General features: G+C 44.1%; 1 protein-coding gene across 22 annotated transcripts in view; it reads left to right on the top strand.

Moving 5' to 3' along the window:
* LOC139383126 (pleckstrin homology-like domain, family B, member 1b) overlaps positions 1–23683 on the top strand; it is a 95933-nt gene that overhangs the window by 44254 nt on the left and 27996 nt on the right. For 21 of the 22 annotated variants that reach the window (XR_011628697.1, XM_071127456.1, XM_071127457.1 and 18 more), the window contains one exon: positions 13095–14644. Coding sequence is in view for 21 of the 22 variants with exons in the window: in XM_071127456.1 (XP_070983557.1) it covers positions 13095–14644 (1550 nt within the window). In the remaining variant the exon portion in view is untranslated. Of the gene's footprint in view, positions 1–10891; positions 11050–13094; positions 14645–23683 lie in introns of those variants that run through there. The other variant, XM_071127468.1, reaches the window with a different exon arrangement.

Genomic DNA, 23683 nt, shown 5'->3' with positions numbered 1-23683 from the left:
CTAGCTAGCACCAATACAACCAGCCTGAAAACAATGACCAGTAGAAACTGCAGTCATTTTCATTATTCTTAGCCATTTTATTTATTTATTTTACCTTTATTTAACTAGGCAAGTCAGTTAAGAACAAATTCTTATTTTCAATGACGGCCTAGGAACAGTGGGTTAACTGCCTGTTCAGGGGCAGAACGGCTCGGGGATTTGAACTTGCAACCTTCCGGTTACTAGTCCAACGCTCTAACCACTAGGCTACCCTGCCACCCCAATGATTAGTATTAGCTAGGTTGCCACTTGTTGTTCTCCTATTGAAAATGAACTTCAGTTTATGAAAATAAATAGCTAGCCAGCTACTTAACCCGGTTGCCTAAGGTAACGTTATAAGCAGCCAGCTAGCTTCATCTGGCTAGTGTGGCTCGACCGGACTTGGTTATGTGTTGTGAAGCTAATACGGATTAGGCACAATATTGGAATGTGTGGTTTGCCTTCAAAATGAAAGTATGTCATTGACAGTGATGCAAATGAATACAAATAGAATTATGCAATACTTTTATTTTGAAGGCTAACCGCAAAGTCCACTATTGTGGCTAATCATTATTGTGGCTAGCTTCACATAGATGGGTCCGACCACCATTAATCAAATAAAAACTGTCTTATAAATTAGGGTTATTTTAGAGGATGACCCCTAGCTATATAGTTAGCTAGCTAACTATTGCTACTGAAACAGATTGTCATTTTGCTATGTTTTTGGGGAAGAACATTGTTTGCATCCATGAGCTAACTGGCTTTTCTTTATGACCAGCACTGTAGGTGCGCGAGACAACTTTACCAGCATCATAGCATACGTATCGATGAATCGTTGTGACATGAAATACAAGTGATAGTGTAATAAATACATAAAAAATGAATGGATGCGTTAAATTATTATGCGACGAAACGACTGAACAAATGAACAACAAAATAGCACAGCAAGTAAGTGAAAGAAATAGGTTGTCACGTTTGTTGAATGGAAGAGACCAAGGCGCAGCGTGATATGAATACATCTTCTATTATTTAATGAAGAAACATATAAACAAACGTGAAGCTATAAATATAACGAGTGCTGACACAGGCAACTACACATAGACAATAACCCACGAAATGCCCAAAGAAGATGGCTGCCTAAATATGGTTCCCAATTAGAGACAACGATAAACAGCTGCCTCTAATTGAGAACCAATCTAGGCAACCATAGACATACATAAACACCTAGATAGTAAATGACCCCATAAACCTACAAAAACAGTACAAAAACACATACATCACCTATGTCACACCCTGAAGGGCTCCTAAGCAAGCATTTCATTGTTAAGTCTACACTTGTTGTATCCAATGATTAGTATTAGCTAGGTTGCCACTTGTTGTTCTCCTATTGAAAATGAACTTCAGTTTATGAAATTAGAGACAACGATAAACAGCTGCCCCTAATTGAGAACCAATCTAGGCAACCATAGACATACATAAACACCTAGATAGTAAATGACCTAACCAAAACAATAAAGAAAACAAAGAATACTAAGATCAGGGCGTGACATAGGTTTTGATTATGTTTTACTGGTAATGGGGGCATACCTAAATGCCAACAAAATAACAGTTTGGCCAGTGTGTGTGTGTGTGTGTAACCTTTATTTAACTAGGCAAGTCAGTTATTCTTATTTACAATGACAGCCTACCCCGGCCAAACCCGGATGACGCTGGGCCAATTGTGCGCCGCCCTATAGGACTCCCAATCACGGCCGGATGTGATACAGCCTAGATTCGAACCAGGGACTGTAGTGATGCCTCTTGTACTGTGATGCCGTGCCTTAGACCGTTGTGTCCATGTGTGTGTGCTAACTATTTAACTGTACTAGAATGCTTAAAAGGGAGCTAAAATTGTAAATATCGGTTGTCGGTATCGGGTTTTTTGTCAAGGAAAATATTGGATATCGGTATCGGTCAAAAATGTAATATCGGTGCATCACTAGCAGTAATCATTAGCAATGTAATACAAAAAATAACAAGGTAGAACAAAAACACACAAGATATAAAAATAAGAAGAACACGATAAAGTGAGTAAGCATACTATATACAGGGTCAGTTCCACTACCATATTTACAATGTGAAAGGATACTGGATTGATAGAGGGAGATACTGTATGTACAGGGGTAAGGTGACTAGGCATCAGAATATATGATAAACAGAGTAGCAGCAGCTACGTATTCAGACCCATTGACTTTTCCACATTTTGTTACGTTACAAACTTATTCTAAAATGTATTAAATCAGTTTACAGACAATACCCTATAATGACAAAGCAAAAACAGGTTTAGAATTCTTTGCTAATTTATTATTTAGAAAAAACTGAAATATTACATTTACATAAATATTCAGACTCTTTACTCAGTACTTTGTTGAAGCACCTTTGGCAGCGACAACAGCCTCGAGTCTTTTTGGGTATGACACTCCAAGCTTGGCACACCTGTATTTGGGGTGTTTCTCCCATGCTTCTCTGAATATCCTCTCAAGCTCTGTCAGGTTGGAGGGGGAGCGTTGCTGCACAGTTATTTTCAGGTCTCTCCAGAGATGTTTGATCGGGTTCAAGTCCGTGCTCTGGCTGGGCCACTCAAGGACATTCAGAGACTTGTCCTGAAGCCACTCCTGCATTGTCTTCACCTTGCAGTGAAATGCTAACAAGCCCTTAACCAACAATGCAGTTAAGAAAATACCTAAAAAAAAGTAAGAGATAAAAAGAACAAATTATTAAAAAGCAGGAGTTAAATAACAATAGTGGGGCTATTTACAGGGGGTAGTGGTACAGAGTCACCGGTGTCGAGGTAATTGAGGTAATATGTACATGTAGGTAGAGTTGCTTCTTGCTTTTCCTCCAACACAGTTAAGCCAAAACCACGCCCGTTATTCAGAGGGGCATTCTACAACACTTTGCGCTCTCTCCAAGTCCGGAAGTGAATATCACGTAGTGCAAAATTCCAGTCACTGTATAATAACATTTGCCCATGTATTTCAAGATTGAAAAGTATAATAACATAATGTCGTGGACCGAAATAGCCAATAACGTCCCTTAACGCTCAAAGACAGATTCAATGGCTGTAGCATAGCGTATTTGACTGAATGATTAGCTAATAAATATTTGAGAAATTATGAATAATAAGCATAAGCTTTTACCTGATAATAGACTACTAATGATAATGTAACAACTTCAAATACCGAGCTAGTTACGTTAAGTAGCCGAGGTTAACTTAGCTGACCTTCAATTGAGGAAATTCTGCAGAGTTCTGAGACATTTTTACAACTAATTGGAACTCTGAAAATAAGTATATGGGCATTGTTACCAAACATGACAATAATAGGCCTGCATTATTGTAGGCAGCGAATTGTTAAATTACACTTTCCATCCTTACCTTGGAAGGTAACTGTCTCTAAGCTGTGAGGTCCAGAATGGCAGGAAGCTTGGCCCCAGTGATGTACTGGGCAGTATGCACTACCCTCTGTAGTGCCTTGCGGTCGGAGGCCAAGCAGTTGCCATACCAGGCAGTGATGCAACCCGTCAGGATGCTCTCGATGGTGCAGCCGTATAAATCCTTTTGAGGATCTGAGGACCCATGCCAAATCTTTTCAGTCTCCTGAGAGGGAATAGGTTTTGTTGTGCCCTCTTCACGACTATCTTGGTGTGCTTCGACCATGTTCTTTTGTTGGTGATGTGAACGCCAAGGAACTTGAAGCTCTCAACCTGCTCCACTACAGCCCCGTCGATGAGAATGGGGACGTGCTCGGTCCTCCATCTCCTGTAGCCTACAATCATCTCCTTTGTCTTGATCATGTTGAGGGAGAGGTTGTCACCCCTGAGGGGCCCCCCTATTGACGATCAGCGCGGAGGATGTGTTGTTACCCACCCTTACCACCTGGGGGCAGCCCGTCAGGAAGTCCAGGATCCAGTTGCAGAGGGAGGTGTTTAGTCCCTGGGTCCTTAGCTTAGTGATGAGCTTTGAGGGCACTATGGTGTTGAACGCTGTTCTGTAGTCAATGCATAGCATTCTCACATAGGTGTTCCTTTTGTCCATGTGTGAAAGGGCAGTGTGGAGTGTAATAGAGATTGCATTATCTGTGGGTCTGTTGGGGTGGCATGCAAATTGGAATGGGTCTGATGGTGTTGATGTGAGCCATGATCAGCCTTTCAAAGTATTTCATGGCTACCGACGTGAGTGCTACGGGTCGGTAGTCATTTAGGCAGGTTACCTTAGTGTTCTTGGCCACAAGGACTTTTATTACAGACTCAGACAGGGAGAGGTTGAAAATGTCAGTGAAGACACTTGCCAGTTGGTCAACGCATGATCAGAGTACATGTCCTGGTAATCTGTCTGGCCCTGGGGCCTTGTGAATGTTGACCTGCTTAAAGGTCTTACATCGGCTGCGGAGAGCGTCTGGTAGGCTCGTATCACTGGGCAGCTCTCGGCTGGGCTTCCCTTTGTAGTCTGTAATAGTTTGCAATCCCGGCCACATCTGACGAGCATAGGAGCCGGTGTAGTATGATTTGATCTTAATCCTGTTGTGATGCTTTGCCTGTTTGATGAGTCGTCGGAGGGCATAGTGGGATTTCTTAAAAGCTTCCAGGTTAGAGTCCCGTTCCTTGAAAGTGGCAGCTCTACCCTTTAGCTCAGTGCGAATGTTGCCTGTAATCCATGGCTTCTGGTTGGGGTACGTACATACAGTCACTGTAGGGACGACGTCATCGATGCACTTATTGATAAAGCCAGTGACTGATGTGGTGTACTCCTCAATGCCATCGATAGAATCCCGGAACATATTCCAGTCTGTGATAGCAAAACAGTCCTGTAGTTTTGCATCTGCTTCATCTGACCACTTTTTTATTTACCCAGTCACTGGTGCTTCCTGCTTTAATTTTTGCTTGTAAGCAGGAATAAGGAGGATAGAATTATAGTCAGATTTTCCAATTGGAGGGCGAGGGAGAGCTTTGCTTGTATCTCTGTGTGTGGAGTAAAATGTGGTCTAGAGTTTTCTTCCTCTGGTTGCACATTTAACATGTTGATAGAAATTAGGTAAAACTGATTTAAGTTTCCCTGCATTATGTACCCCGGCCAATGGGAGCGCCGCCTCTGAATGAGTGTTGTCCTGTTTGCTTATGACGGTATACAGCTCATTGAGTGCGGTTTCAGTGCCAGCATTGGTCTGTGGTGATATGTAGACATCTACGAAAAATACAGATGAAAACTCTCTAGGTAGATAGTGTGGTCTACAGCTTATCATGAGACACTCTACCTCAGGTGAGCAAAACCTTGAGACTTCCTTAGATATCCTGCACCAGATGTTGTTTACAAATATACGTAGGTCGCTACCCCGTGACATAGGCCACCGCCCGTGACATAGGCCGCCGCCCTGTCTTGGCTTTGTGCTTAGGGTCGTTGTCCTGTTGGACGATTTACCTTCGCCCAAGTCTGAGGTTCTGAGTGCTCTGGAGCAGGTTTTCATCAAGGATCTCTGTACTTTACTCTGTTCATCTTTGCCTCGATCCTGCTCGATCCTGACTAGTCTCCCAGTCCCTGCTGCTGAAAAACATTCCCACAGTATAATGCTGCCATCACCATGCTTCACCGTAGGGAAGTGCCAGGTTTCCTCCAGGCGTGGCACTTGGCATTCAGGCCGAAGAGTTAAATCTTGGTTTCATCAGACCAGAGAATCTTGTTTCTCATGATTTGAGAGTCTTTAGGTGCCTTTTGGCAACTCCAAGCGGGCTCTCACCTGCCTTTTACTGAGGAGTGGCTTCCGTCTGGCCACTCTACCATAAAGGCCTGATTGGTGGTGCTGCAGAGATGGTTTTCCTTCTGGAAGATTCTCCCATCTCCACAGATGAACTCTAGAGCTCTGTCAGAGTGACCATTGGGTTCTTGGTCACCTCCCTGACCAAGGCCCTTCTTCCCTGATTGCTCAGTTTGGCCGGGCGGCCAGCTCTTAGAAGAATCTTGGTGGTTCGAAACTTTAATTTAAGAATGGAGGCCACTGTGTTCTTGGGGACCTTCAATGCTGTAGAAATGTTTTGGTACCCTTCCCCCGACCTGTTCCTCAACGCAATCCTGTCCCGGAGATCTATGAACAATACCTTCAACCTCATGGCTTGGTTTTTGCTGTGACATGCACTGTCAACTGTGGGACCTTTTATAGACAGGTGTGTGCCTTTCCAAATCATGTCCAATCAATTGGATTTACCACAGGTGGACTCCAATCAAGTTGTAGAAACACCTCAAGGGTGATCAATGGAAACAGGATGCATCTGAGCTCAATTTTGAGTCTCATAGCATTTGGTATGAATTCTTAAGTAAATAAGGTGAAAAATATATGTTTTTATTTTTAATACATTTCCAAAAATGTGTAAAACCTGTTTTTTTGCTTCATCATTACGGGGTATTGTGTGTAGATTAATCCATTTTAAAATACAGCTATAACGTAACAGAATGTGGAAAAAGTCAAGGGGTCTGAATACTTTCCGAGGGTACTGTATGATGATTGTATTTTTTGTATTTAACCTTAATTAACTAGGCAAGTCAATTAAGAACAAATTCTTATTTACAATGATGGCCTAACCCGTCCAAACCCGGACGACTCTGGGCCAATTGTGCACTGAGATGCAGTGCCTTAAACCCCTGCGTCACTTGTGAGTCACACACGCCGTGTGTTGGAGTATCAGTGTGCGTCGTGTGTAGACTCCTGTGAGTGTGCATAGGCAGTGCAATATAAGAATAAAATACAAAGGTCAACTCAGATAGTCTGTGTAGCCATTTTGTTAGCTATTTAGTTATGTCTTATGACATGGGGATAGAAGCTGTTCAGGTGCCTGTTGGTGTCAGACTTGATGTACCGGTACCGCTTGCCGTTCGGAAGCAGAGTGAACAGTCTATGGCATGGGTGGCTGGATTCTTTAATGATTTTCCGGGCCTTCCTTTTACACCTCCCGATATAGAGGCCATGGATGGCAGGGAGCTCAGCTCCTTGGTCTTACTGATGTTGAGTGAGAGGTTATTGTTGGGGACACCGCCAGTCACTGACCACCTCCCTGTAGTCTCTCTCATCGTCGACAGTGATCAGGTCTACCACCGTCGTGTCGTCATCAAACTTGATGATGGAGTTGGAGTTATACGTGGCCACGCAGTCATAGGTGAACAGGAAGTACAAGAGGGGACTAAGCACACACCTCTTTGTGGCCCCTGTGTTGAGGGTCAGCGTGGCAGAGTTGATGTTGCCTACCCTCCCCACCTGGGGTTGGCCCGTCAGGAAGTCTAGGATCCAGTTGCAGAGGGAGGTGTTTAGTCCCAGGGTCCTAAGCTTGGTGACGAGCTTGGAGGGGACAATGGTGTTGAAAGCTGAGCTGTATTTAATGAACAGCATTCTCACATACAGTAGGTATTCCTCTTATCTAGGTGGGTGAGGGCAGTGTTGAGTGCAACTGAGATTGCGTCATCTATTGATCTGTTGGGGCGTTATTGCAAATTGGAGTGGTTCTAGTGTGTCTGGGGTGATGGATTTGATGTGTTCCATAACCAGTCTCTCAAAGCACTTCATGATTACAGATGTGAGTGCTACAGGGTGGTAGTCATTGTGGCATGAAGCCTTAGAGTTATTGGGAACAGGGATGATGGTGGTCATCTTAAAACATGTTGGGATTACAGACTGGGACAAGGAGTTGAAAATGACCGGGAATATACCTGCCAGCTGTTCTTCACATGCTCTGACAAAGCACCCTGGAATACTCATGTTGGCCTTGGAGAGCGAGGTCAAACCCAATCTTCTGGGTCGGTGGCGGCCCTCACACCCGGTACGATGTTGGTATTATCAAGGCGTGCATAGATTGCATTGAGTTTGTCTGGTAGAGAGGCATCGTTGGGCACATCACGGCTGGGTCTTCCTTTGTAATCTGTTATCGCTTTTATCCATAATCTCATGTAGACTGGCCTACCTGCACTGTAGCTGCAAGCTGTGGGCTAGAGCGCAGGTTCCCAGACCAGAGTAGAAATTTGCATATTTTCTTTATGCAGATTCTAGAATATTCACATGAAAATCTGTCGCCAATTGGATGGTAACCTAGCTACGGTGATTGTTTTAAATTAAAATGGCAAAAATAAACAAATAGCTTCTTAGCAAAAGGCTTTTTCTCATACACAATTTATCTTGGACAGTCTGGGAGTGGTTTGAGTTAGGGACCTAATTGCAGTAGCCTAATGGGAGGGATATGTAACTTGACAACTAGCTGTCATTGACAGAGGGTCGAAACGCTCTTTGTTATTGGTCTATTCATTTACTAATTTACTTGCTTTGGCAACATTAACTTATGTTTTCCATGCCAATATAGCCCCTTGAATGGAATTGAATTAATTTATAATGCCTAATTTATTTATTTATTTATGTTATTTCTGTATTACTTTATTTAAGCAGGTAGGCAAGTTGAGAACAAGTTCTCATTTACAATTGCGACCTGGCCAAGATAAAGCAAAGCAGTTAGACACATACAACAACACAGAGTTACACATGGAGTAAAACAAATATACAGTCAATAATACAGTCGAAAAATAAGTCTATATACAATGTGAGCAACTGAGGTGAGATAAGGGAGGTAAAGGCAAAAAAAGGCCATGGTGGCGAAGTAAATACAATATAGCAAGTAAAACACTGGAATGGTAGATTTGCAGTGGAAGAATGTGCAAAGTAGAGATAGAAATAATGGGGTGCAAAGGAGCAAAATAAATAAATACAGTAGGGAAAGAGGTAGTTGTTAGGGCTAAATTATAGATGGGCAATGTACAGGTGCAGTAATCTGCGAGCTGCTCTGACAGCTGGTGCTTAAAGCTAGTGAGGGAGATAAGTGTTTCCAGTTTCAGAGATTTTTGTAGTTCGTTCTAGTCATTGGCAGCAGACAACTGGAAGGAGAGGCGGCCAAAGGAAGAATTAGTTTTGGGTGTGACCAGAGAGATACAGTGGGGCAAAAAATTATTTAGTCAGCCACCAATTGTGCAAGTTCTCCCACTTAAAAAGATGAGAGAGGCCTTTAATTTTCATCATAGGTACACTTCAACTATGACAGACAAAATGAGAAAAAAAAATCCAGAAAATCACATTGTAAGATTTTTTATGAATTTATTTGCAAATTATGGTGGAAAATAAGTATTTGGTCAATAACAAAAGTTTATCTCAATACTTTGTTATATACCCTTTGTTGGCAATGACAGAGGTCAAACGTTTTCTGTAAGTCTTCACAAGGTTTTCACACACTGTTGCTGGTATTTTGGCCCATTCCTCCATGCAGATCTCCTCTAGAGCAGTGATGTTTTGGAGCTGTTGCTGGGCAACACGGACTTTCAACTCCCTCCAAAGATTTTCTATGGGGTTAAGATCTGACCCTCTGCAGGTCATTCACTAGATCCCCCCGTGTGGTTCTGGGATTTTTGCTCACCGTTCTTGTGATAATTTTGACCCCACGGGGTGAGATCTTGCGTGGAGCCCCAGATCGAGGGAGATTATCAGTGGTCTTGTATGTCTTCCATTTCCTAATAATTGCTCCCACAGTTGATTTCTTCAAACCAAGCTGCTTACCTATTGCAGATTCAGTCTTCCCAGCTTGGTGCAGGTCTACAATTTTGTTTCTGGTGTCCTTTGACAGCTCTTTGGTCTTGGCCATAGTGGAGTTTGGAGTGTGACTATTTGAGGTTGTGGACAGGTGTCTTTTATACAGATAACAAGTTCAAACAGGTGCCATTAATACAGGTAACGAGTGGAGGACAGAGGATCCTCTTAAAGAAGAAGTTACAGGTCTGTGAGAGCCAGAAATCTTGCTTGTTTGTAGGTGACCAAATACTTATTTTCCACCATAATTTGCAAATAAATTCATTAAAAATCCTACAATGTGATTTTCTGGATTTTTTTTCTCATTTTGTCTGTCATAGTTGAAGTGTACCTGTGATGAAAATTACAGGCCTCTCTCATCTTTTTAAGTGGGAGAACTTGCACAATTGGTGGCTGACTAAATACTTTTTTGCCCCACTGTATACCTGCTGGAGCGCGTGCTACAGGTGGGTGCTGCTATGGTGACCAGCGAGCTGAGATAAGGGGGGACTTTACCTAGCAGGGTCTTGTAGATGACCTGGAGCCAGTGGGTTTGGCAACGAGTATGAAGCGGGGCCAGCCAACGAGAGCGTACAGGTCGCAGTGGTGGGTAGTATATGGGGCTTTGGTGACAAAATGGATGGCACTGTGATAGACTGCATCCAATTTATTGAGTAGGGTATTGGAGGCTATTTTGTAAATGACATCGCCGAAGTCGAGGATTGGTAGGATGGTCAGTTTTACAAGGGTATGTTTGGCAGCATGAGTGAAGGATGCTTTGTTACGAAATAGGAAGCCAATTCTAGATTTAACTTTGGATTGGAGATGTTTGATGTGAGTCTGGAAGGAGAGTTTACAGTCTAACCAGACACCTAGGTATTTGTAGTTGTCCACATATTCTAAGTCAGAGCCATCCAGAGTAGTGATGTTGGACAGGCGGGCAGGTGCAGGCAGCAATCGGTTGAAGAGCATGCATTTAGTTTTACTTGTATTTAAGAACAATTGGAGGCCACGGAAGGAGAGTTGTATGGCATTGAAGCTCACTTATACAAAATGAGTTGAAATTTCAGGCAGTCTTTTCAAACTGCTCTTACACTCAAAATGTATTATAAGAATTTAGACAAATTCACAGTAATATTCCAAGCTCATAGTATGGAAATATATATAAAACACGTTTTTGACTGCACTGCCCCTTTAAGAAGAAAAACAGACGCCATAGTTCCCGCCCCCGTAAACTACCAGGCCGTCGTCACATCAGCACGGTGGACAGGGAAGGGAGGGGAGCGAGCTAGCAGGGTAGCGGCGCCTGGCACACGAAACCCGGCTGGAATATCACTCTGTCAACCTTCCCGGGTGCGGAGAGCCGGGTAGGCTACGTACGACAGGCTTCGGTAAATGCAGCTTTATTGAGGTAGAAATGCCGGCTCCAGCGTTTGGGTTTTAGCTGGGTTATAAGTCATTATGTCTTAGTCGCAGGCTTGCCCATTCATGTAAGTACTGATAATTATTAATATTTACCGCTGTCCAGGGACAGAGACTAATGTATTTTCACGGTCATTCTCTACGTTTTTGACATTGTGGGTCTATTCATCTTCTGAGACGTTTGACAATCGAAATGCTGGCGACATCCTACGACCATGTGGCCTGTTCTGGGATGAAAAAATAACGGGGAAAATGAATAACCAAGTAACCGACAAAATATCCATATAATTGTAATTTACACCAACATGTATTGGGGCCATATGGTGGTCGTGCTGTCACTCAAAATGACATGATGCTTGAATAGTTTTTCTGCTTGGCAGATGAAGAACTCTGGTTGAGTCATTGTAGAAAGACCAGGCAGATAGCCTACTCCCAGCTCTTTGCTGAACAAATAGTGCTTATGCATTATTTGTAAAGCCTCTTCATCATCCAGGGCTATGAGGTCATATTTATGAATATAAATCAAAATGAAGGTGGTTATTTACTGCAGTGATACACAGTAGCTTGTTTATTCTAGACTGAAAGTACCCTATTTGAAACAGAGCTGTATTTGGAATGGCTTTCATATTTGACATGTGCATGATATCTATGTTACAGAAATATGGTCATATACATATTCACATGCATACAGTACATATTTCCACATACAGTACATATTTCCACATACAGTACATATTCACATGCATACAGTACATATTTCCACATACAGTACATATTTCCACATACAAGAGTTGCCAAAGATGCATGATCTCACTCATTTGTTTATATATACTGAGTATACCAAACATAAACAAAAATAATAATATTGAGTTGCACCCCCCCACCCCTTTGCCCTCAGAACAGCCTCAATTTGTCAGGTCGACAAGGTGTCGAAAGTGTTCCACAGGGATGCTGGCCCATGTTGACTCCAATGCTTCCCATAGTTGTGTCAAGTTGGCTGGATGTCCTTTGGGTGGTGGACCATTCTTGATACACACGGGGAACTGTTGAACATGAAAACCCAGCAGTGTTATTTTCACATACATCAGATAGGTGCAGTGAAATGTTCTTTTACAGGGTCAGCCATAGTAGTACGGTGCCCCTGGAGCAAATTAGGGGTAAGTGCCTTTCGGCGCAGGTATTCGAACCAGCGACCTTTCGGTTACTGGCCCAACGCTCTAACCGCTAGGCTTACCTGCCATCATACAAATGATCACATTGCTTATTCCTGATTGCAGCCTATTAGCATATCATATTAATACCATAGATTACACCTGGATGTCCCCTTGTGCTCCCTAATCTACAACGTTGACATTATGGGGAGACTGAGGGTTGCCTGCGATTTCGATTGAATTACCACTGTGCCCTGGCTTGCGCTGTTCTCCAGCCACACAGTAATTGAGTTATACTGGCACATTTTCCCCTCAATCTTTCCAAAGCCTGTCTTTTGCTGCCTTTGTCTCTCTCTCACTCTCTCTCAATCTCTCCCCCTGTTTCTCTCACTCTTTCTTGGTCTCTGTCGCCGCTCTGTATCTTTCTCTCTCTTTTCTTTCCTTTTTCTCATTAGCATTTCTTCATGCAAATTGTGATTTGGGTGGATTAAGTTGGGCAGTGGGCAGGTTTAAATTTAGAAGCGCTCGAAGATAATTGATGGCTTAAAGTGTGGCCAACCAATAAAACACAGATGCCAATTGAAGGTACTTGTGCTAAAGGCTTAGGTTCTATAATAAAAGTAACAAGGCACTTTATATGAATGAGTGGTGGTGCAACCGTAAGATACAGTCCATTTATGAACTTTACGGTCCATTCAATTCTCTCAATATCATCTCATTATCTATTCAGCTCTTAGAGCCCATGTCTGTTTCTATTTGTCATGTTTTCAGGGATATACCATACTGTAAAAAAAATGTTTTTAACCGTGTATATATTGCAGTGGTCATCGTCTTCACTCATAGTATAGCCTAGTGAGTGATATTAGTTCTGTTTTCCCTACAGACTCAAAGAGCCTGGTCAATGGGAACCATCAATCAGGAGCATCCCAGTCACACCACCCAGCCCCCGGTGAGAGAGTCCCACGCTCCGAGCATAGTGCCATCGTCAGCTCCATCGAAAAGGACCTCCAGGACATCATGGACTCCCTAGTCATGGATGATCCCCAGCCTTCCTCTTCAGACTCAAAAAATCCAGACCACCCCATCCCCCACTCCCCGCTGTCTCCCATGGTCAACGGAGGAGGCCGCTACCTCCTCTCCCCTCCCACCAGCCCGGGGGCCATGTCAGTGGGCTCTAGCTATGAGAACACCTCCCCGCCCTTCTCCCCTCTGTCCTCTCCCTCGGCGGCCAGCAGCGCAGGCAGCTACACCAGCCCTTCTCCCAGCGGCTGCCTGGACCCCCAGGACCTATCCCTGCCCCCCGTGCCGGTCCGCTCATCCAGCTACAACTACACAACTACACCACCCATCCCCCAGCCAAGGACCATAATGACAAACTACAGCCCCGGCGGTGGGGTGCAGAGGGTTCCTGAGAGCCCCAGGCTCCAGAGGAAATGTCTTCTGGAGGCCCCCCAGAGCCCCAAGCCGGCCCGCAGAGGCCAGAGCCTGGACGGCCCAGGGGTGATGGGTTCAGAGAGCCCCAGACTGACCCACCTATCTGTTGCATCAGCCGATGCCGGGTACATGGGCAGGAACGCAGTGCCAAGTAACCCCAGACTCACCTCCAATTTCCCCTACGCCGCCACGTCTTCCTCCCCATCCAGTCCCAGGACGAAAGCGGGCACCATCCTCCAGGAGCGACCGGCCAGCCCCTTCAGAGAGCAGGTGGACCGCTCCCTCACCTCCAGCTCTTCCAGACAGCTGCTATCCCAGCCCAGCAGGGCCTTCCAGCCTCCCCTGGACCCCATCGTCCACATAATCCAGGGGGGCTCTCCACTCCAGCAGCACCACCCCTTCCCCCACCCTCTCACGCTGCAGCCCCCAAAGAGCCCTCGGCTCTCCCACAGGAACCTCGACCTCAGCGGCGGTGGTGGCAGCAGCATGAGGGAGCTCCCCCCTCTCAGCCCCTCCATGGCTCGCAGAGGGGTGCCTGTTCTCCTGGGGGCTCTCCCTGGAAGTATCCCCATGTTGAGAACGCCCGAGAGCCCATCGTCATTGGGGAAGCTGGGAGTCCCGGACAGCCCCGGGCTCCGACGCAAGGCCGGCTCCCCCCCGGAGGACCAGTTTGGCGGCAGTGTGGTCCGAGCCCGCAGCCCCTCCCCTACCTTGGGGCTGATGATGATGGATAGCGGGGGAGGGGGAAGGAAGGCCAGCTTTGGGAACGCCCTCTCCCCTGCTTACAGCCTGGGCTCCCTACCTGGCTCTTCGCCTCTCGCCAGCCCCAGGGGCCATAGGAAGATGTCCGGGGGCCCCCGGGATCAGAGGGGCCCCCACCCGGGCATGCGGGAACGGAAAAACAGCATCTCTGAGATCAGCGACAACGAGGACGAGCTGTTGGAGTACCACCGGCGCCAGAGAGAGGAGAGGCTCAGGGAACAGGAGATGGAGAGACTGGTAAGTGGAGTAGCCTACTGTTAGCTTTGAGTTAGGCTAGCTATTCACACAATTCATAATTGACCTATGTGGTACAGGGTAATAGCAAACTAGAAGTTATTCGAAGTAATACTATCAATTTAATTACCATTAATTTTGATACTGGTCCTCAAGGAGATAACTCAGCTGCCTGGGAAATATGCCCCTTGTCCAGCTACTGACGTTGACACAAAAATCTCTGTCTTTCTGTCTCCGTCTCTCACGCCACTATCTATCAAATAAAAATAAAATATGAAAGGGTGTGAATTCCCACCCTAAAAAACAACAACAAAACCTGAAGTTTCTTATCAACTGGATCTGCTGAGCTGTAGTTCGACTTATAGCCTTTTTTAACCAACACGTTTAGTCTGTCTCCACTCAAGTGTTCCTCCACATCACCAGATAACCATTTGTTGATGGGAGTGGAGAGCACCGTGAAGTCCACATTTGTGAGGAAAAGCGAGGAGTGAAACGATCTTAACTGCTGACGTGTGGTGACGGAGCGGCCATGTTTTTCCAAAGCAACCCCATTGTTTGTTGTCCCTTTTTGCACTAAAGAGAGGGAGTAGACTTGGACTTATGTCCCTAATGAAGCGCCTGAGACAATGACCTTTGAAATACTTTTATATGCTTGGGCCTCTGTGTGATGAACTCTTTTCTGCCTCCTTGTATTAGTAGTAATCGAATGACTAGAATGGGGAACCCCCTTCAAAACATGACAATATGAAGGTACAGTCATGGGTACATTCTATTTCTATGAGTAGGGTGCTGCTGCCAAAATGAGGGTAGTTATTTTGTGCAGAGGAGGAATGACGTGCCCTAGCCTCTCTGTGTATACTGGGCTACCCTGTGGTTCCCAACAGGAGCATTACTTCCATTATACAGCAGTAAAACCATGTCTGGCAATCCCAGAATGGACACAATCTGTCTTTGTCTCCTCTGTCACCCCCATGTGTTGGAATAGGCTGTAGCCCTAAATGTTAGAGAAATGTCTTTCTCAATTCAACGAGAAAAGCAATTGTCAGGAAGAAGGCAATTTTCAAATCTAGATCAAGTTAATAATAGTTCCTTTTTGATGAAGGACAACAAGATCCCCCGACCTTTAGGCCTATCAGTTAAATTGTATTTGCGATTCTCTCTGTATGGATGGGGTTTCAATTGAAATGATGGTTATTACAGCGAACCATAACGACTTTTGGTCTTAACCTTGTGCCATTAGACTGGGAAATATTGACAAAGGACAGAATATAAATAGCAGAAGGACTAACAGGGAATGTACATACTGTAAGCAGTTGTGTAAAAATACTTGAATGTACTACTTAAGAAGTTCTTTTTATGGTATCTGTACTTTACTTTGCTATTTATATTTTTGACAACTTTTACTTCACGACATTCCTAAAGAATATAATGTACTTTTTACTCCATACATTTTACCTGACACTCAAAAGTATTTGCTACATTTTGAATGATTAGCAGGACAGGAAAATGATCAAATTCACAACTTTATCAAGATAACATCCCTGGTCATCCCTATTGCCTCTGATCTGGCCGACTCACTGAACATGCATGCTTCTTTTGCAAATGATGGCTGAGAGTGCCCCTGGCTATCTGTAAAAACAAGAAAATGGTGCCGTCTGGCTTGCTTAATACAGTATAAGGAATTTTAAACTATTTATACTTTTACTTTTGATACTTAAGTATATTTTAGTAATTACATTTACTTGTAATACTTGTTTAAAACCAAATACTTTTAGACTTTTACTCGTATTCTACTGGGTGACTTACTTGAGTCATGTTCTATTGAGGTATCTTTTTACTCAATTATGACAATTGGGTACTTTTTCCACCACTGTACATAAGCCATGCAGATAAGTAATGCAACTTAGAAAGGGAGGTACTACGAATGCGGACAGATTGTAGAGACTTACGTTTTCTTTGTCACCTGCTGGTCGGACTTTCAAAATGTAAGAGGGGTGGTTTGGTGAATTACATAATGCCTGCGTGATTAGTAACCTAGTCTGAAGCCAGAAGGTTTGCATTAGCTCCCTGAGCAAATGCCTAGGCTTTAGCTTAGTGCCTAGGCTTTAGCTTAATGAGCTAGCTATCCCAGTTATAACAAGATTAAGCCCCTGGCATATGAGCTTTGCAACTGGTATGCTAGTATTTTCATTGAGGGATCAAGAGGGGAGTACGAGTATTATATGCATTCATTGTGAACCCAGGTGTGCTCAGCTCATGCAGCACTGAATTAAGGATTTGGATCCCGTAACCATTATTACCATGAGGTATTTCTGCATCTGTTTAAATCCACCCAAAGATTCTGTTCTGTCCTGATCCAGCAACAAGACCCAGACCGAACTGTGCAGAGCTAAGCATGACATAAGGTCCTTGTAAGTGGAAGGCGTTAGACTCCTGCCGTGGTGAGAGACGGCGAGAGGCAGTGCAGCGAGCCAAGCGTGACACAGGTCCTCAGTGTCTCTCACTGGAGCTGCCAATGGGGGGGTGGATGGGGACGTCGCCATGTGACTGGCACAGTCATTTCTTTTGGAGGGGCATGGGGGGAGGGGAGGTGGCAGGCAATTTACAGTCCATTCATCAAGGCTATATTTGCTACACTTTCTGTACCCAAGAGCCATCTGTCTGTCTGCCTGCTCGCCGTCTGTCAGAAGTCAGTCTGTCAGTCTCCCAGCAACATGCTGCAGGTCCGGCCAGGCCAGGGGTAACTAACTGCCCTTTGTCGCTGAGTTATTTCCGGATGCAGTCAGTCAGACCCTGGGGATCATTGTCATGCCTGAAGCAAAGGGGTATGCTGGGTACAGCTATCTATCCCTGCAGAGAGAGGCAGCACAGGCTCTCTGGCGTCCTGATAAACTAACAGCGCTGTTTATACATAGGACTTGTTTACTGTACCAAGGATACTCAATTATTTCTGTGATCTGGAAAGACATTTATGTGTTCTGTGGCCCGAGAAAACATAAGTGTTCACCAGGGACGACGTCATTCATACCATCTGTTTACAATGTTTATACAGCGCCTTTATTCTCTTTCATCCAAGTATCGTGTGTCACATAAACCAGTGAAACGGTATCTTAAGATGTTATTTTTGCCAGCAAATCAGAGGTGAGCTCTATGTCATGTAGGAGTCCAGGCAGTTAAGGAGATAATTTGTCACGTCTGAGCTGCCTTTGAGTTGTAGTGCTATACATGGTTGATTAGTGAAGCGCTGCCTTGGCCAACACACTAGGCATATGGCATTCGTCACTGGCTGACTGTCAGACAGACAGGGTTGTGAAAACGGCAGTCTACTGAAGATGACCTCAATGTTGTAACGAGTGGTCCAAGGATGACGACATCACATATTCCATTACCTTATAATTCTGACGTTTCGTCATGCTCGCAGGGACATTTCTAAACGTAGCTAAACAAAAATAGCCACATTTTTTCAGCTGACTATCTCAAAATGTGCATGGATACAATTTAGACTTATTGTTAGTTCTCTCTAGCTCGAGGGGAGATATTTGTTCTCCTGAAGAGTTTAAGACCTTCATTGAAGTTTCTATACTGCTTTACTTTGAGAGCATTATTTCCTCTCTATGTCGGTCTCTTTCGGCCCCTCTCTTTCCCTGTCTCTTGTGCAATTCTGTCCGGGAAGAATTTCCATCGAAGGGAAAGACTTTTCAGAGTCGGTGAGAATGTCAGAGAGAGCGGTCGCCTCTTCACGGGAGAGAGCGAGGTCTTCTCTGCATGACTGGCATCTTTGTCAGTGTTCACATGGATTAGCACACCAAATATACCCAGCGCACCAAACATATTCTCGCCTGTATCGTCCTGTCATCGGGCAGCATGGCCTAGGTTTAGACCGAGAACAATGGTCTAAATGTCACTGGTCTAGTTCTGTGGTCAAGCAGCTGGGGTTGATTTTAATGGCGTTTTTATATTTTGTAGTTCTACCAGTATATGACTTTATAATTCTAACTACCATTAGGCCTAGTATATAAACCATCCATGAAGGCTTATACGTGCGTGTGTGTGTGTGGGGGGGGGGGTTTAAAGCACGGTGGGTATCGAGTTTACTAGCCAGGGCAGATTATAGTGATCCTCACAGCTGGATTGAGAAAAGAGAGCGAGAGAAAGGGTGGGGGAAGATACTGTCTACTCACTTCATAGATAATCTGGGTCAGTGGCAAATCTCTCATTCAGACTTCTTTTGAAGGGACGCTGTTTTCATCTAGTCTGTGTAAATATGCTCCGTGTCTGTGTTTAGGTTCTCTGTGTCAGTTCTACCGCCCCTATTGTCACGATTTTCCAAATACGACACGCTACCATGCTGTTTTAAAGCAGTCGTTGGTTGTTTAAAACGGCATGTAATGGGGCACGAAGATATGTCAGGCTATCTGCATTCAGAGAACATTCAGGGAAGGGGGAGGTCATAGGGCTGTCACAATTATCATGTAAACTGACAATTATGGGCATAACCGTGAACTGAAATATGTTTTCGTCATAACCGTCTTAATACATTCATTTTAGATGAAGGGGGATTCAACTTTATATTCAAGTAGATAAAGTTTACCCAATAGCAGTTTTAAATTTTTACGTTTAATTGGGTGAATTATTTTACAAGCAGATCGGCACGGTTGAGTGGAGAACCTTAATTTCCAAACGTTGCAAGCGATCAAAACATTTGTTTTTGAGACGGGTGTCACCAAAGCTGCTGTTGTATTCCCTCGTAGCGAGTTTTCAAAGATGCACTATGATGCATTACAAGAGCAAAACATTTTGTTTTTATACAAATGTAAATTATGCCAGTAACCGCAGCCATTTTCATGACAATTAATTGTTACCAAAAATTCCACAATTGTCACAGCCCTAGGAGAGGACACCTCTGTCTGAAAAAATGAAAGTTCAGCAATTTTTAACAAGAACAAAAAAAACTTTGTCTAAGAAAGGCTAGTCTTTCCACTAGAGTTGGTATTCTCACCTTACTCTGTTTTAGTAGAGCTCCATCTCTACAGTCTCCCAAGGGAGTGCAGAAACAAGTCTCAAGACCAGAGCATTGTAAACAAATACCTCTGACCCCTCTCCCTAGTTTCTAAGCCCCTTCCCCTTGGCCTGAGGAAGGATCTCCATCTGAGCTCGGTTCAAACGTGAGGTGAATGACTGAGAACAGAACCTAGCAATAGAACCATAGTACAGCCACAGTTTACTGTACATACTACACTGATCTAGGACCAGTAATAGATTGACATAAAGTCCTCAGTGGAAGCGGATTGGAAGCACACAGAGCGGGACAGAGCAGGGACCACTGTGTGTTCCTGCGTGTGCTGAAGTTGGTGGGTGTGTTTTGTTCAGGGCTTTTTAAGGTTTGAAACAGTTTTTAGACTTTGGAGATTTGCGCAACATGCACAGCTAGATTACATGTGTATTTGTATTAGTAGAAGCAACGTTTTACATTAGGCCTGATCTCCAAGTCTGTATTGTTGAATTAACAATGGTTGTGCTAAAATGATCTTACTTGAGTTGATTCAATTCTCCCAGAGAAACATACCATGAAACTATTACGCTTCCTTTCAAAGGGCATCCTATTCACTCACTGTCAAACACCGTCAGCTTCAAGACACCTGCCGTCTGTAGAGATTGTCTTGACTCTAGAGTCGTGTTCATTAGTAACCAAACAGACTGAAACGGGGGAATAATTAACATTGTAAGGAAACCAATATGTGATTTTGTTATTTGAGTGAAATGACCCTTTTAATGAACACAACCTAGGCCACAGTGAACTCCAACCTGAGGGTGTAAATGCTTGGAGGTCAGGGGTCATTCTTCTGCTGTGTAGCTGTGAGGTTTGAGTTTAGCTAGTCGACATCCTGCCGTGCCAGTGGGTTCTGTCTTCTCAGACGGACCCAGCTGAGAGAAGTAGGAAGAGAGCGCGAGACAGAGACCGTTCGTTAGTTCAACCTCACCTGGCCAAACCTGGTCTTATGAAGATCATATAAAGCATGCTGCAGTATCAGAAGAGCTGTTCTAGTTGTATGGTGGTGTAGACTTGGTGCTCCCATGGACTCCTGTAGTGCATTGTTTTGCCTTTTAGATGTTGTGGAGTGGATGTCGGGCACAACGCACATTTGCTGCCCTATAGAACTAGCCTATAGGCTAGCACATATCTATTTGTAAAGCTTATGCAGTACCCAGGGGTTGGAAAGGTTTGTCAAGCTAGTTAGCTTCTAAAATGGCACCCTATTTTACCCTATGGGACCTGGTCAAAAGTAGTGTACTACAGAATATAGGGAATGGGGTACCATTTGGGACACAGCCACCAGCACAACATGCTGCTGGAGGGCTAGTCTTCCATGTGGCTGTTTGAAGCTGCCGCTCCAATTAGCGCTCAGTGTAGATGAAGGGGAGGAGACAGGTTAAAGATCATGGATTGTGTGTGTGTGTGTGCCATTCAGAGGGTGAATGGGCAAGACAAAATAATGAAGTGCCTTTGAACACGGGTTACGCTCAACAGTTTCCCGTGTGTATCAACAATGGTCCACCATCCAAAGGACATCCAGCCAACTTGACACAACTGTGGGAAGCATTGGAGTCAACATGGGCCAGCATCCCTGTGGAACGCTATGACACCTTGTAGAGTCTATGCACTGACACATTGAGGCTGTTCTGAGGGCAAAAGGGTGGAGGGATGGACCCTGCTATGGGTCAGTATTTCACTTCTCATAAATCAAATCAAATTTATTTATATAGCCCTTCGTACATCAGCTGATATCTCAAAGTGCTGTACAGAAACCCAGCCTAAAACCCCAAACAGCAAGCAATGCAGGTGTAGAAGCACCTGTAAAGTATTTTCCTATGGAGCAGACAGACTCTGGATGTGGCTGAGCTTATTCCTTGAGTCACGCTTTAGCAGATAAGGAAAGAGGCCCATATGGAGTAAGTCTCTAGTTTGGCTGGGAAATCCAGTCCGTGTTCCTCCTATTAGCAAGCTGGACCTGCTACTACCGCACAACGCTACCTCAACGCTGAGGCAACATCGAATTCAACTCCATCTGAATAGGTCGGAAATGAGAACATGCAGTATGTACACTAGGTAGGAATGTGAGTCAGAGGCTTGTTTTTTATTGAGGGCACTAAAGGTCTTTCATTGTCAGGCCAACACCTCCCTGTGTACACAGGTCTGGAGACAGTGGAAGGGTTTGAGGGTGGGACTCTGTAGAAGGGTTGTGTTTGTTCATCTGTCTCAGGGAGAGAGACTTGGATTTGTTTGAGTGTGATTTCAATGAGCCTCACTGACCTCCTAGAGCTGTGCCTTTTCACATGTCCACAATGAGAGTAAGTAGCCCACTTGGATTTGCCGACTTTTATTTGCTGTACTGTAGATAATCAAATGGAATTTTCATTGGTTGATTAATTGATTGGTTGATTTCATAATTGATAGTTGTTTTTAAACTCTTGAACATGGTGAACTTTATACAACTAAATAAACAACTTAGATATGAGGGAGTCTAATTGAATAATCGAAATCTATAACACAATCTTTGAAATCGGTTGACCAGTTGTCTCTATTCAGATTTATGTAGCTTTGAACCTGTTTCTGATTGTTCTCACTGCTTATACTATATAAAGTGTTGCAGACGTTTAGTATTAGGTCTGTGGCCTACATATACTGAAAAAATATATACATTTGTGCACAAAATGAGAGTAATGCGCTATTAGTGCGTCTTGAACAATTCTGGGATCTTTTATTTCAGCTCATGAAACAGGGGACCAGCACTCTGCATGTTGCGTTTATATTTTTGTTCAGTGTATATTTGACCTACATAGTGTTGTGTGGATGCTGGTTGTGGAACTCAAGGAAACTCTTGGAATTCTATGTGTCACATAATGAGTGTCAATGCACTAGACTAGTGGGAGCTAGACCATAAACAGCCATGTGTTTAATAGACAGTGGATTGAAAGCCATATGCTACAGTATGCTGTGATTGGAACCAGTCAGTAACTTAGACCTACAGGGATCGGAAGCTGCAGGATCAGAGTAAGACTCCGTGTGGGCCAACTTGGAGATCCACACTCCGTGTGGGCCAACTGAGTCGCCCTCGCCTCCTCTCCACGGGTTCCGACTATGCCACCAGGTTTTTGTATCATGTGCATTAAAGTTTCTAGGAAATCTCTAGTAACACCTTGCCTCAGTCGTGCCTTTACCCCGGGGGAGCCAGTTAATGACATCTACGGAGACCGTTTGAGGCTCATAAACTGAGGGAATTTATATTTTTTTAAGGTTGCACTATGCAGAAATGGCTCTGCTGTTTTCTGGTTGCTAAAATGTTGGTTTGCCTAATTTCAATTTGTGACTAAATAAGCTAGTATAGTGTAGAGAATCATGGTACCATCTAAACCGCTGTTAGATGTATTTTCCATAACCAAAAATATTGTTTCAGCTGTGGTACAAAACCGAAAGTATAAGATGCATAAACAAAACGTAATAACGTGAAGCATAGAAATGGCTCAAAACAAAAGAGGGGACCTCATGCTCAAAGAAGAGTAGAGGTGCTGAAACGGTGCATTAGAGGTGAGGTGCTGAAACGGTGCATTAGAAGTTGGGGTGCTCCACCATTAAAGCTATTTTTAGGAACTAGCTCTGCTTGCAAAAAACGTACTAGTAATTTGCTGGAGAAAGCAAAGTCCTGGCAACCAGTCACTGAACATAAGATCAGAATATCCCATAATGTGCATGTTGCAACACTGTCATGCTGATTTATGTACAGATAAACACCATGGTTTTTATTTAACTAGGCAAGTCAGTTAAGAACAAATTCTTTATTTACAATGAAGGCCTAGGAACAGTGGGTCAGGGGCAGAACGACAGATTTTTACCTTGTCAGCTCGGGGATTCGATCTAGCAACCTTTCGGTTACTAGTCCAATGCTCTAACCACTATGTTACCTGCCGCCCCCGAGCTATTACAGCAACATACATCTGTCTAGGCTCTTTGAACCTAGCCAGACAGTAGGCCTACTATGTTCA

The sequence above is a fragment of the Oncorhynchus clarkii genome, chromosome 24 (genome assembly GCF_045791955.1).
Source record: "Oncorhynchus clarkii lewisi isolate Uvic-CL-2024 chromosome 24, UVic_Ocla_1.0, whole genome shotgun sequence".
NCBI lineage: Eukaryota > Metazoa > Chordata > Actinopteri > Salmoniformes > Salmonidae > Oncorhynchus > Oncorhynchus clarkii.
The sequence above is the reverse complement of the archived record's forward strand: the minus strand, read 5'-3'. Positions and strand labels throughout refer to the sequence as shown.